The 13,905-nt window shown below is 50.5% G+C and overlaps 1 protein-coding gene across 1 annotated transcript in view; it reads right to left on the bottom strand.

The window, feature by feature from the left end:
* Positions 1–13,642, bottom strand: part of GRK3 (G protein-coupled receptor kinase 3) — a 114,366-nt gene extending 100,724 nt beyond the window's left edge. Inside the window, exon 1 of the mRNA XM_028527900.2 lies at positions 13,428–13,642. Coding sequence (XP_028383701.1) covers positions 13,428–13,540 — 113 coding nt within the window. The 5' untranslated portion in view covers positions 13,541–13,642. The remainder of the gene's footprint in view (positions 1–13,427) is intronic.
* Positions 13,643–13,905: the final 263 nt, after the last annotated feature.

The raw sequence follows: 13,905 nt of genomic DNA, 5'->3' as shown, positions 1-13,905 counted from the left end.
AGGGAGGCACAGAGTTATTCTTCTCGGTGACGTGAAAAGGACTTCCAAGATTCAGTTGATAATTCTCGGAAGAATTAGCCTCCATCAACTAGGACCTATGGGTTACCCTAAACTGTCTTTCTTACAGCAAAGGCAAGAGACGTGCTTATTTGTTACCCTTTTGATTGTCACTATTCAGAGACAGAGCTGGTGCCCTATTCTTCCTGCCAACGGCGATGAGTACGGAGGGTCCTTTTCCTGTATGTTCGGGGATCCCTTTTGTGGGAGCACGGGAGTGCTGGCCTCCTACTGTGGATGTGACATTTGGGTGGTTTAAAACAACAGAAAGCCACCACCTCACGGATGGGTGGGCGGGACGCCTGGCATGGGTCTCTCTGGGCAGACGAGACGTCGAAGTGCCAGCAGGGCTGTGGACCCAGTGGAGGCTGAGGGGAGAACCCAGCTCCTCACGGCCGCACTCCTGGGCCCACACGCCCACTCCACCCTCAAGGCCAGCACCAACTGGCAGGTCGGCCCCTTCCTGCCTTGTAATGGTACCCTGGGCCCCCCCACAAACCCAGGATAATCTCTCTATCTTCGCATCCGCACGGGAGCTGCCTTACTTCCATCTGCAACCTCGCCCTCGCGCCCTGCACCACAGCACACTCAGAGGTTCTGGGGGTGAGGAAGTGAGCGTTTCAGGGGGCCATTATTCTGCCTATCACATGGGTTTCAAGAGACAGAGCATCTTAATCAGCTGCAGCCATATTCTTTCCATGTTCCAACTGCCCCATCTTCGGCCAGGCGAATCCCTTCTTCCGGGGTGTGTGTGTGTGTGTGTGTGTGTGTGTGTTAGGTTTGGTGCCCCCCTCCCCACCCCGACCCCCGCCTGGCTCCTCTGAGGCCGGACACAGCAGGGGTCCGGGCTTCCTGCCCAGCCCCTGACCACGCCCTGGGTCAGGTGCGGCCGTGCGGCTGCCCGCTGAGACGAGGCTGCGGGTTCCGCTCGGGCTTTTCCGTGGCTAGGGAGGGAGGCTAAATACACAGATTTGAAAAGAAAAAAGAATCACGAAGTTAAAATGACTTTCTAATTCAAATTTAATCTTACAGGGTTTTTACTTAGCTCTTGCCATGTACTCATGTATTTGCCATTAAGATCTTAATTCTTATTACCCAGCTGTATCTGTAGAGTCTCTATGAAATAATTTTAAATAATAGCATTGAGACTTCTGAATGCAGCTCTACTTATTCTTAAAAATACAGAGGGCAATTTGGCGTCACCTGGCAAAACCGTGAATGCCTGTATCTTACTTACTTCTCCGGGGGGCTATCTACAGAACACACGGGTCCAGGGATCCACAGGCAAGCACATTCCCTACAATAACAGCAGCTGTGATTCCGGACAGAGGGGTAGGTCGGTAGCAGGTTTTATGGCACATCCGGCAGCAATTCAGAAGCCTGAGATCCATCTGCACGTTACCAACAAGGCGAAGCTGAACACGCCCCACTGGGTGGGGAAGGCAAGTTGCAAATGCGCTCACTAGTGTGCTCCTGACCCAGAGAACTCCGCGCCAGCACGAGTTCAACCACCTTTCCGAGCAAAGGCTAAACACGCGACCTGTTCTATTAATTTTCTATCACGACTTAGAATGCGCCACCAACAGCGTTATCAGAAACAACATTATACCATTATCTCAGTACATAGAAATCCTTTGTGTGCTGAGGGTAACTGATAAGGGTGTTCCGAGCCAAGGAGACCCATTTACCTGGTGACAGGGAGAGAGAGGAATTTTAATTTTGTTTTTAAGATAAGGGTGCACGTGAAATTATAAAACCATGTTTGGGGTGAGAAAATATCAAAAACCCTTGACATGAAGCTTTTCTCAGTTTGTAGCGCTGCCATCATCATTTTTTTAAACAATTTTATTTATTTATTTTTAGAGAGAGGGGAAGGGAAGGAGAAAGAGAGGGAGAGAAACATCAATGTGTGGTTGCCTCTCGTGCGCCCCCCACCGGGGACCTGGCCTGCAACCCAGGCACGTGCCCTAGACTGAGGATCAAGCCCTTTGGTTTGTGGGCTGGCACTCAGTCCACTGAGCCACACCAGCCAGGGTGGCCATCATTTTTGATAACTATCCTGTTACTTACCATAACATTTCTGACATCTCTTAAGGAATTACTCATATATTTACTATTAAATCGGTGTCTCCAGGAGAATCATATGTGAGTCACTGGAGCACCCCTTCAGTTCCCTGCGGTCGATAACCCTTTACTGAAGGAAGACGATGCATTTTCAAATGCGTTAGTAATGTCTGAAACTGATGATGTTCCTCCGCCCAAATCTAAGAGCCTTATTCTCTCAGACGGTCTAGGTGGCAAAACACAATCTGCAGGTGGCCATTAAAGTGCATAGAGTTAGCACTGAGGCCAAACTGAGCCTTTTGCTGTCAATGTGACCTTGAGCAATTAGCTTCCCTTTGAACCTGAACTTCCTCCTTCTGAAATGGAGATGATGAGTATTGTAGAGACGTTCCCCAGGGATCAGAAAATACGGGAAAAACCTTGTCCTCTGAGAAATAAAATTTTACATCGATACGTGACACAGAGGGCAGAGAAGTGCCAAAGGCTCTGGAGCTGGCTAGCCTGGCTGTGGCTTCAGGGGCCGTACTGGCAAACCCAGCAGAGGCCGCCCACCACTGGGAACAGGAAACACAGGAACATGGGAACACGCAAAGACAGACAGACAAGTCGACACCAAAGCCACTCCCCGGCAGGGAATTCGAGCATCCACATCCAGCGTAAAGCCACCCAGGGAGGGATGACTTGGTCCCAGCTGGAGCGGACGAGCCACAGGCCAGACCCTCTGCTGCATCCGGTCACAGGCTGGTGCTGGCCGTGCCACCCTGCAAGGGCCACTGCACTTCCGGGGGGGCAGTCCGCAGGACCGAGCGCTCTGCTCACTCAGACCTGGGGCACTTAGACTCCTGGGAGAGTCAGTGCTGAGTGTAAAGTAGTAAATTTTACATTTTAGTTACAGCTGGGATTTTTAGATGACCTGCTATGTGAGTCAATGCACTTTGGAGACTGGTGGCCTCTAGCTTCACAGATTCTCAAAGGGGTCTTTAAGTTTTAAAGTAAGAACCACCAGTCTCTAAGAAGAAAACGGCTGACTTGGCTGACTGGCATGAACTTCACGAGACCCGCCCAGGGCAGGGAGAAGACCCAGGCTCTGGTCTGAAAGGCCAAGGGCCGTCCGCCCGCAGGGCCACGGGAGAGATGCCCGCGTCTAGCCAGATCGCCAGCGCTCCCGCAAATAAGCAAAACACGCCTCTCTGCCTCTCCACGTGGACAACGCTAGAATAATGTTTTCTTTTTAAAATTTCTACCCACTATAGAGAGTTGTAAGAACTAAGAAGAAGAATGAATACATGTCAAACTATAAAGCATTATACACAAGTATCAGTGGAAATGTTTTTGCTCTGAATTCAAATCTAGGTCATAAATATGAAATGAGTATCTGAGGTTGCTGGGTTTAACAAGTTACATACACACAGGTACACACAGATGTACCTGTGACGCCCAACATGCTCATCCTCATCATGACCATTTCAATACGGACCCCAGTTACAACCTGGCTCTCAGGAAAGTCACCCAGGGGCGGGTGAGTGTGAACGGGGTGGGACCCCGGAGGCCCTGCAGCAGGGCCCTGCTCTTGCCGCCTGCTCTGGCGTCCTCTGTGCTGCCCGGCAGAGTCCAGAGGTGACCACTGGCCGGAATCTGAAACCTGAAACTCCAATCTCCTGTGGAGGGTCTTCCACCACCTGCCTCACTTTCCAGGATGAAATGGCCAGAGGAAAATAAGTTATTTTTATAAAGTAACCTGAGTGTTACAAATCATTCCAAACATCATTCCCCTGTAAAGCCAGTCACTTGATTTAAAGGACAGAAACACAGAGATACTAGCTGGTTTTCCACATAAAATTAAAAAGAAAAAAAAATCTGCCAAATGATTAAACCCTAAGAAACCCCTGACCATAAAACTCAGGGGTTTGGGGGGGTGGGGGGAGTAATCACTGACGTAGCATCTTCTCATTCATTATTTACAAACTGCTACTGTGCGGAAAACACCTTTTCCTTCTGGACCAATAGTAGCTGCGATGTCTTATTACATACATAATAACCTTTCCTCGACTGTCACTAAAAGCCAATCAGGAGGAAGCAAGTCCTGAATGGAAAAGAAAGAGTGTGCCCTGGCTGGCGTAGCTCAGTGGATTGAGTGCGGGCTGCAAACCAAAGTGTCGCAGGTTCGATTCCCAGTCAAGGCACATGCCTGGATTGCAGGCCATGGCCCCCAGCAACCGCACATTGATGTTTCTCTCTCTCTCTTTCTCCCTCCCTTCCCTCTCTAAAAATAAATAAATAAATAAATAAATAAAATCTCTAGGAAAAGAAAGAGCACAAAAACGTGACACTGCACACTCAGTACTGTCACGACGAGAGTCACTGCGTCATTCCTTTCCCAGTTATGGCAATAAGGAAAACAAAGGCAAATGTAGGTGAAAGAAGTGGGACCCCCTGAAGATGTGTACTCAAGTCCCATGGCCTCAGGCATTAGGGTTACTTCCATTTCTCCCTGGAGGATGAGCCCCCACATCCATAGCAAACACAAGAGCCACCTTTTTTTTTTTCAATCCTCATCCAAGTACTTTTTTTTCATCACTCTTGGAGAGAGAGAAAGAGAGAACCATCAACTGGTTGCCTCCAGTACGCACTAGGACGGGGGATTGAACCCACAACCTAGGTATGTGCCCTGACCAGGAATCGAACCCACAACCTTTCAGTTACAGGACATGGATGGATGGATGGATGGATGGGTGGATGGATGGATGAGAGTTTCTCCAACCAACTGAGCCACACCGGCCATGGCATCATCTTTTGAAAAGATACATCTAGTCCTGGCCGATGTGGCTCAGTGGATTGAGTGCCGGCCTACAAACCAAAGGGTCACCAGTTCGATTCCCAGTCAGGGCACATGCCTGGGTTGCAGACCAGGTCCCCAGCAGGGGGCATGCAAGAGGCAACTACACATGGATGTTTCCCTTGCTTTCTCCCTCCCTTCCCCTCTGTCTAAAAATAAATAAATAAAATCTGTAAAAAAAAAAAAAAAAAGATACATCTAAAATATCATCACAGCCTTAGTCACAAGGCAAAATGAAAGTCTGCAGTATTTCACAGCTGTGTAAACGCCTTCCCATATAACATCTAGTTCATTTTTAACTTAAACCCTTATCAAAAGCAATACAGACACAGAAAATTTAGAAGAAATAACCTGAAAATATAACCAGGGTTATCTTTCCGGATAAGATAACAGAGAGCAATGGACTGACTTAATTACGCAAGGCAGAAGGCAAGAGCTTATCATCCGGGAAAGCGGTTTAACGGTGCTGTGAGGTTTTTAGCTCGGGAAACGCACCCCCTAAATCCCTCAGAAGAACACTTCAACACGAAGCTCGCTTTCTCCCTAAAATATTTTAGCTCATAATTACCTAAAACTTACACGGGCCGAGCACTCAGCCCTCCACAGAGCGGTCGCCATCACGACACGCCTGTAGCCCTGCATCCGGCCTCCAGATGCTGACCACGGGGACAGCAGTCCCCTGAGTGAACCGCGGCAATGAACTCTAAACCATCTGAGGCGCCCGAGGGTTTCTCCCGAGGATGGACCTGCACAGGGACTCCACCGCACCCTTGAGACAGGACTTCCTACTAGGTTTGCCATCACTGAATTAACTATAGTACTTCTACAAATACGTTGTTGGTCTTCGTCAAGTTTGGTGTTCTCCCTCGGCCAGGTGGCAGGGACACCGAAGAGCACAGATTCCAGACGGGGGCGCAGACCCCAGTGTGGGGGGGGGGGGGGGGCGGGGGGAGTGACTGAGGAACGGAGCACGGCTTCCTCCAACAGGCCCAGGCAGGTGCTTTCTAATGTCTGACGGCCTCTCAACTTGTTTGGCACGGCCACAAGGTGACAGTGAGAGGTCAGCGCGCAGAATGATTTACAGGAACACTTTCCGACGCCACGGAGCTTCCACCAGAGATGTTCCCCAAAGACGACCCTGGATGTCAGAGAGGGAAGGCACCCACCCAGGGCACGAGCAGACTGGACACCCTCCGAGATCTTTTCAAACGTGATACCCTGCAGTGTCACGTGAGTGACCGTGACCCAACGATGTCTAAGGGGGACTAGGATGAACCGCCTCCACTCAGTGTATCGCAGCCTGTGGCTTTTACATGATGCTTTTGGTTCATTTTACTGAAGCAAAGACCTCTAAAGCGTGAGTCAACTCTCCTCACTGCTTAGTTATCTATGGTTAACTAATACTGAGGCTAACGCCGCCAGAGCCAGATGGATGTATGGATGGATAGATGGATGGATGGGGGGATGGATGGATGGGTAGATGGATGGATGGATGGATGGATCGGTGGGTGGATGGGTGGGTGGATGGATGGGTGGATGGATGGGTGGATGGGTAGATGGGTGGGTGGATGGATGGGTGGATGGGTGGATGAATGGGTAGATGAGTGGGTGGATGGATGGATACATGAATAGATGACTGATGGATGAATGGGTGGGTGGGAAGGAGGGAGGGAGGGAGGGAAAAAGAAATGGGGAGAGTAAGGGAAGAAAGAAAAGGAACCAAGTAAGACACCATGTACAGAAGGTTCTAGACACAGAGACAAACAGAGCTAGGGAAGAAAACTGAGAAGAAATCTGGGAAACTCGTTTGGGTATAGGTCTACAGTCAACACCGGCTCTGCCCCGCCCCATCGGCAACCCGACTTTACGGAAGCCCCGCCTCTGGAGCTGTCCCTGGGAGCGCAGGGCCTGAGGGCACCCCCGTGTGTCCCGCCTCACATCTGCTGCAGCCTCGTGCTGTGTGAAGGTGTAACGTCTTGTACTGCGTATGACCCCAACAGCAGCCATTCATGGTGTAACGAAAAGAAAATCATCTTGTGATACTTCAGTCGTTTTCTCTCGAGTTATCTGTGACTGAAATTAGTGTTTCCTCCTGTTTACAAATACACTGCATGGGCAGAAAGTGCTCACAAGAGACTTGAGATTTTTATGGAGACACTTCAGGACCAGAAATGAACAGATGTCACGTCATACAGATGGGAACCAGAGTACGGAGGGTTCAAGCAACTTCCCGAGGACCCGTGGCAAGTTGCCAGCAGAATCAGGTCCATGTTGCTTCATTCCTAACCTACAACTTTCTCTTTTATTGCATGTGACATACCATAGCAGGGAGGTCACAGGAAAATGAGGGGCCAGCGATGACAGCTGGCCTCCCAGCTGACTGAGGAGGAGGGTCTGGCCCAGCTACCCTCCTAGAGTCGCCTTCCCCTGCTCCCGCGACCCTAGAAGAAGGGAACGGTAGCGAACAAGGACAGGCCCATGGCTGGGTCGAGGCTGCCTGTGACCAAAGCACCAGTCACCACGTATATAAACTGCAAAGATGTTTCCACTGTCCTTCCTAATGGGCTCGTCCTACAGGGTCCTGCACAAAGTACTGGAACACGTGTCTGCTCCACACGGAAGCTGAAGCACAGACGACCTAAAAGAAGATTTCCTAAATTAGAAGAAACGGGATCTGAGTGAGGAGCCAAGGTATTACTTCTGCATTTGAGACTGCCGGTAGCAATCAAAAAAAAAAAAAAAAAAAAAGGCCCAGGGGTTCTAACGTCTAATCAGTGATTTAAAAAAAAAAACAAAAAAACAGAGAAGAATAAGGAAGCGAGAAATAAAAGCAGCACAGGCAGGTCTGGGACATCCAGCCTCATCAGCATGCAAGTCGCTTACCATACAAATGACTTAATAATGAAGTAGAAGTGGCCAGCTAACTCAATCGTCCCCATTTCCCCGTTGCCAGTGCCCAGAGAATGCAGCCGGCCAGGACCATCTGGCTCGCACAGCGCAGCTTCACCTTCGGCAGCCTCCAAGCACACAGCTTCCTTCGCGGAGGAAGGTATTTGAGTGGAAAGTGATTGTTATTGCAAATAAAGCAAAAAATACTGTTTTGCCCTTTTCCCTGAAATGGAGATTTGGCGGGGGGCGGGGGGGGGGCGGCAGGGGTGCATAGCCTGAGCTGCCCTTTTTTCTTAATGGTAGAAATACTGTTTGCAGGCTAGGGGGAGTGGGGGGGGGGTGGTCTTGTATACCATTCCTCATTAAGAGCAGCAAGCCTGCACTCCTTGTGTTAAACAGAACAGGCATTTAACCCTCCAGCTCCTCGTGGGAAATGAGGAACGGACTGCTGATTCACTTAGCCGTAATTACTGTTCTCCAGGGTCCCGGAGGAACGGCTGCTCTCCAGCAGCCTCTGAGGCCGGGCCTGGCTCTTCCGGCGCTGTACCAGCAGCTGATGGAGGCAGCCGCGAAATGATGTTTCCCCAAACACCAAGCATCGCTATGCTGTCCATTCCTTGCAAAAGGAGAGGAGAGGATGTTCATTATTCCTTTTCAGGAGAGGGTGCAGCAGGGTAGAAAGAACCCGGACCGAGGGAAACCTCGGCCAAGTTCAGCTGTCATCTGGGCCGAGTTCCTGAACCTCCCCGAGCACCTGCTCCTTCGGTGAAATGGGGCTAATGTTACTTCCATGACAACACTGGGGAACAAATGTATCACTTCTGCAAACTGCCTGGAGGAGGGTAAGTTCTCCATAAACGGTAGTTAGTGGGTAGTGAGTATATTGCTGCTTCCTGGAAGTTACCGTTCTCTCCCTCATCAGGGCTACAGGGACCCCAGCATTCTCTTCTCTGTTACTCTGAAACCCAACTCTGCTGGCCAGGCACTGACTGATGAAGACCCAGGCTTCCCTCCTGCCAGCCTTGGTACCTGACCCAAAAGTTCCCGTCTCGGCCCAAGCAGATGTGGGCGAAGCCAAGCTCAGCGTGCTGAGGAGGCGCTCTCAATAGGCGGTCTCTAAGACACTGCACGTAAGAGACGGGGGTGGGGCCTGGGCCTCGGCGTGATCTAAATGGGCGGGCGACTCCTAGCGCTGATGCACGGTGCCCCGCTCTGGCAGACTCCAGAGCCCCAACGGACCGCACGGAACGTCTATCTCCAGGAACTGACAGCAACGCACCACACTCACACCTTCACACGCACACAAATTAGCTCTGACCAAGAACAAAATAAAACCTGAAAGGTCAGAACAAACTGCACTTTGTATCTGTACCCCAGTGAAACAGAAGCAAGAACATCACCCCTGTTTCTTAAGTTCTTTCTCCCCACCTTGACTTTCCAGGTCAAAGCCAGGCTGGGGCACAGAGCGGGCAGGCACAGAACACCGCTAAGACCAAAGCAGAGGGGACTATTTCAAGTTCTCCCCCTGCCTGGACTTTGCGAAGTGACCGAAGAACCCCCACTTCATGAAACTGAACAACTTCTCGAGATCAATTTCCTATGTCAGTTTCACAAATAGGAAGATGCAAACTCCCATAGCATTTGACTATGTAGATTATGGCGAGGTAGCTCTCCAAAGGAAATAATTAAGAATTTGTTGTAAAACAATGAGCAAACATAATGTGTTCTCTGAATGCAGACTAATAAAAGCCATCCCCAGTCTTCGGTTAAAGAGAAATCTTCAAGAAACTTCGCTTTAAAGTAAACCTCTCTCTTGACTCAAGTCTGGTTACTTCCCACCAGGCCGTAAGCCCCTCAAAGGAAGCGGCTGCGGCACGGAGTGGGGTCCATTGGAGCATCCCCTTTGGTGCCTCAGAGAAATGGCTATACAGCCTCATCCTGAATTTTAATGTCATGAACACCACCACCAATCTCCTTAGGTCTGTCTTAATGCTCCAAAGAAGTGAAAAAGAGAATCTTTATAAAAGGTTGTTTTCAGAACCTCTTCCCCTATTCTGTGAATACTTTGAAAGGCCAAGGTTTGCAACCGATGATCCAAAATTTGCAATGTGCACATAAGCAGAAATGCCACTCCCGGGGAAAGATCAGGTTCGTGTTTCTCAACCTCCTTCAACCACGTGGGAGGTCAAGTCCACCCAACTGCAGTTTGTTTGGAAAAGGTTTACAGAGTAATGAGCCTAACGTAAAAGCTGTCTTGATCACCCTGGGCCTTACTTTTAAGATGCTGATCCCCTGTAAGCCTCCGCTTATGAGACTTAGACCCTATTAAATAAAAGTATTTCTTTTCTGACACAGCCTGAGACAACCGGCATGCCTATCTGAACAACAGTGTTTGGAACAGGCCCGCTCCGTGAGTCCAGGGATCAGTTTGCTCTTCCCGATAAAGCCCATTATCTGCTTCATTAGCTCAACAAATATTTCAGTAAGCTAGAGCAGCTATACAACTTGGACAAATAGTCAGCTTTTACAGGATTTACACTCATTGGTGCGTTAATTGAATAACGTGTCAAGATAACAAAACGGTTGTCTCTTGCTATCTCAGAAAAGTAACATCCCCCCCGGGGCAGCCTGGCCCATGTACTGAGGTTCTCCCCTGACGCCGGGGACTGCAGCCCCAGCGTCTCCTGTCTCATTCCAGTTCGCTAGAGAGCTCTGCCGCCTTCGTGTGCAAAACCGTGGAAAAGGCAAAGCAACTAAAATAAGGAAGCGCACAGATGACTACCAGGGACTTCAAACAATTCACTGGAAATAAAAAGTCACTAGTGAGAGACCAGGGGATCGTTTCAGGTTTCTCATTTAGATACTAAAAACGCAAATCCACCTCTCCTTTTCGAGAAGACCGGTGACTGGTGAGCACACGGATCACTCCAAAATGAACGAGAAACTCTCGTTGGAAACGTCTTGTCCGACCAGGAGCCGAGAGAGTGAAATCGAGCTAGCCTTTTTGAGTCACCACGCTGAGGCATTTTCACACTCGACTGACTCTTAAACCACATCCAGAAAGCCCCCAACCTTCCATCCCCACCCCGAAATCCAGCAGGTAGGCCACTAACAGGCCCTGCAGTGACAGGAGGAAAACTTGCAAGAGGTTTCACCTGATCATCTCAATGTCGAAGAACCCTCACATCCAGCCCAGGGAGTGGTGGTTACCATGTCGATGGTCACATTAGGGAACTAAAGCCAAAGCCATTGAGATAAACACAACAACAAATTAGGATCCCTGGGGGAGGCTCCAACGGCACAATCCAAGAGTCTGTTTTAAAAATAGCAACAGAATATCAATTACTAAAGAGCCGTTTCCTAAAATGACTCTCCTGTTGATATCTCTCTCATTTCTAAAATGTCAGGAGAAATATGCTCCCAGTCACTGATTCTGCCTTATAAGAAAAAAGCCTTACTGAGGGATACCACCTAAAGCAAAGGCATTTATTTACACAAGGAAGTGAACACCCTAAGCACAGAAGCACCTCCTAAGAACACTAAAAAGCAGAAGTCACACTAAGTTCGAAACACTGAGGGAAAAAAAATGAACAGAGGTTCCTAACTTTAGTAATATTATATATCTCACAACACCCCCCCCAAAAAACGACTGCACATGAGTCAAGATCTATTGAATTTACATACAGAAACTCTACATATTTAGGGCTCCTTGACCTTTGAGGAGGGTCGGGAAGGCAGCAGAAAGAGGAATTAAGCATTTTATTCCACATTTATAGAAATGTAGTTTGTTATTTTTAATTAAATTCAGGTTTGTGGGGGGGTTGTTTTAACCCATTTCCCGTGTGCTGGAAATTTTAAACAGCACTGATTACTGGATGAGCTTTGGATGCCTTCAAGTCTGGACTAGGAGTGTTAATGTCACAACCCTCCAAATGGTCTGCACTCCTCGATTTTTACTGTTTGGCATTGCTTTTCAAAGAGCACTGCCTACGGAACCCACCCAATACGTGGGCTAAGAAGGGCCAGCAAGCCAAAAAGAATGAGCAAGTGTGTGTTCATTTACACACTTTGGCTTTTCACAACAAATAACTCGAAGGGGCTGATCCTTTCTATTGTCGTAGCACTTGGGCTCATACATGGGCCTGTAAAAATAATCTGGTGATGACTTAGCATCAAGAGAAAGATTTGTTTTTCTTATATCTAGTTCACACTGAAGCAGTCTTGGGCGTGTAAGGCTACAGAGGCTGATGCTTTCCAATGGCGAGTGGCATTGGTGTAGATTCCAGTATTTGACAAGACCACATGGCCTGAAGTTCACCATAAAGAGGAGGTCTCTATTATTAATTCCACCAAGAGCTGTCTAGGGTCAAGAAGCCGCATTTGCTGACAACTCATGACAGCGTGAATTAGGAAAGTGGGGGTGGGGGTGAATCCAACCCTAATGCTGGTTTAAAACACTATTAGAAAGTCACCATTCATCAGATGAAGAATCTTTTCTGGGGTTGTGCTAAGGATGTGAATTAATGAAGTCTTTTACTAGCTCATCAATAATAAATCATTTTGCAGCTGAGATAAAATTACAACTTGGTAACCAATGTCAACTCAATAAATTTAATTTAAAAAAAATTTTTAAATTATAAGTTGGTATGGCTTCACCAAGCCCCTTGCCAATTCCACGGGGTCCTTCTTCTGGCCGTTTAAACAACAACTTCCAGTCTGGAATCACCCATTCAATGTGCATTTTTAAGTGAATCCTATTCCAATCTTTTAACCAAGTCCCACCAGTGGACCTGTAAGTTGAGGGAAGCAGCTCAGGTGACACACTCGGCACCCAAAAGAAGATCGAGTGGGTCGCGGTCCACTCGTTACTGCCCGGGACACAAAGAGGAGAGGAAAGGACGGTAGGCAGCTGACTAGACTGTTGGACCTCGAGGGGAGCGAGCCCTGAAGCTGCAGCTTACATACCTGGGACAAAGGGCACCACGCCTGCACTGCCCGGCTAAGGAGCCCCGAGGGAGCTGAGCAGAGGATGGAGTTGGAAAACCGGACAGCAGGAACCAGGGAAGGAACGACCAGAATGGAAGGAGCTCAAGGGAATGACAGGAATAGACAGAAGAAGACGAGAAGGATGGGCTGGATAGGGAGGATAGGAATGGGGTAGAATGCACGGCAGCGATGGGGCAAGAGGGACAGGGACGGGGCAGGAGGGAACTCCAGGGAGGAACATAGGGATCAGGCGAGAAGGATAGGCAGGCATGGGGCTGGACTGAGAGGCAGGGATGGGACAGAAGGGGGCGACAAGTATGGAACTGATCCAGCGAAGTCACAACCACATCCTCACCAGCCCCTCGCTGGAGCGCTCGCCGCGCGCGGGGCACTTTGCGGCGCTCCCTCCCCGAGTCCCCCCAACAGCCCTCCGCTGCCGCGTTCCTGAGACGGGAACTGGGAGGCCGGCTCCGCAGTGCCCACTCCCCGAAGTCGCCGGCGGGGGAAAGCAGCAGCCGGGCGCCCGAACCCTCCCAGACGCAGGGGGTCGCTGGCGGCCGCTGGGGACCGCGACGCGGACCCGGGGAGCCGGTACCTGGGCTCGGGCAGGACGATCCTCTTGCTGGCTCGGGCGGCCGGGGTCGCCTTGCTCTTTTCCATCGCCATCAAGTAGCTGACATCGGCCAGCACGGCCTCTAGGTCCGCCATGTTGGCGAGCGGCGGCGGCGGCGGCTCCTCGGGACCCGGACGGGACGCGCTCCCGCCGCCGCCGCCCGCTGCGCCCCGACGTGGGGGGGCCGCCCCGGGGCAGCCCCCCCGCGCGCTCCCGACCGCGCGCGCCCTTTCGCGCGCGCTCCTCCCGCGTCCCGCTCAGCGCCCGGCGCGCAGCAGCCTCGCGCCCGCCGGGGTCACCGCGCCCCGCCCCCCGCGCGCGCCGCCCGGGGCCCCGCGCACGCGCCCCCGCCCCTTCCGCGAGGGGTCTGCGCGGAGAGCGCGCCCAGCGGTCCCGGACCCTCCGCGCTGGGACTGGCTGGCGAGGCCCTCCCAACACCGTGCCTCCTGGCGGAGTCCCC

The sequence above is a fragment of the Phyllostomus discolor genome, chromosome 13 (genome assembly GCF_004126475.2).
Source record: "Phyllostomus discolor isolate MPI-MPIP mPhyDis1 chromosome 13, mPhyDis1.pri.v3, whole genome shotgun sequence".
Taxonomy (NCBI): domain Eukaryota; kingdom Metazoa; phylum Chordata; class Mammalia; order Chiroptera; family Phyllostomidae; genus Phyllostomus; species Phyllostomus discolor.
This window is presented reverse-complemented; position numbering and strand designations above follow the sequence as displayed.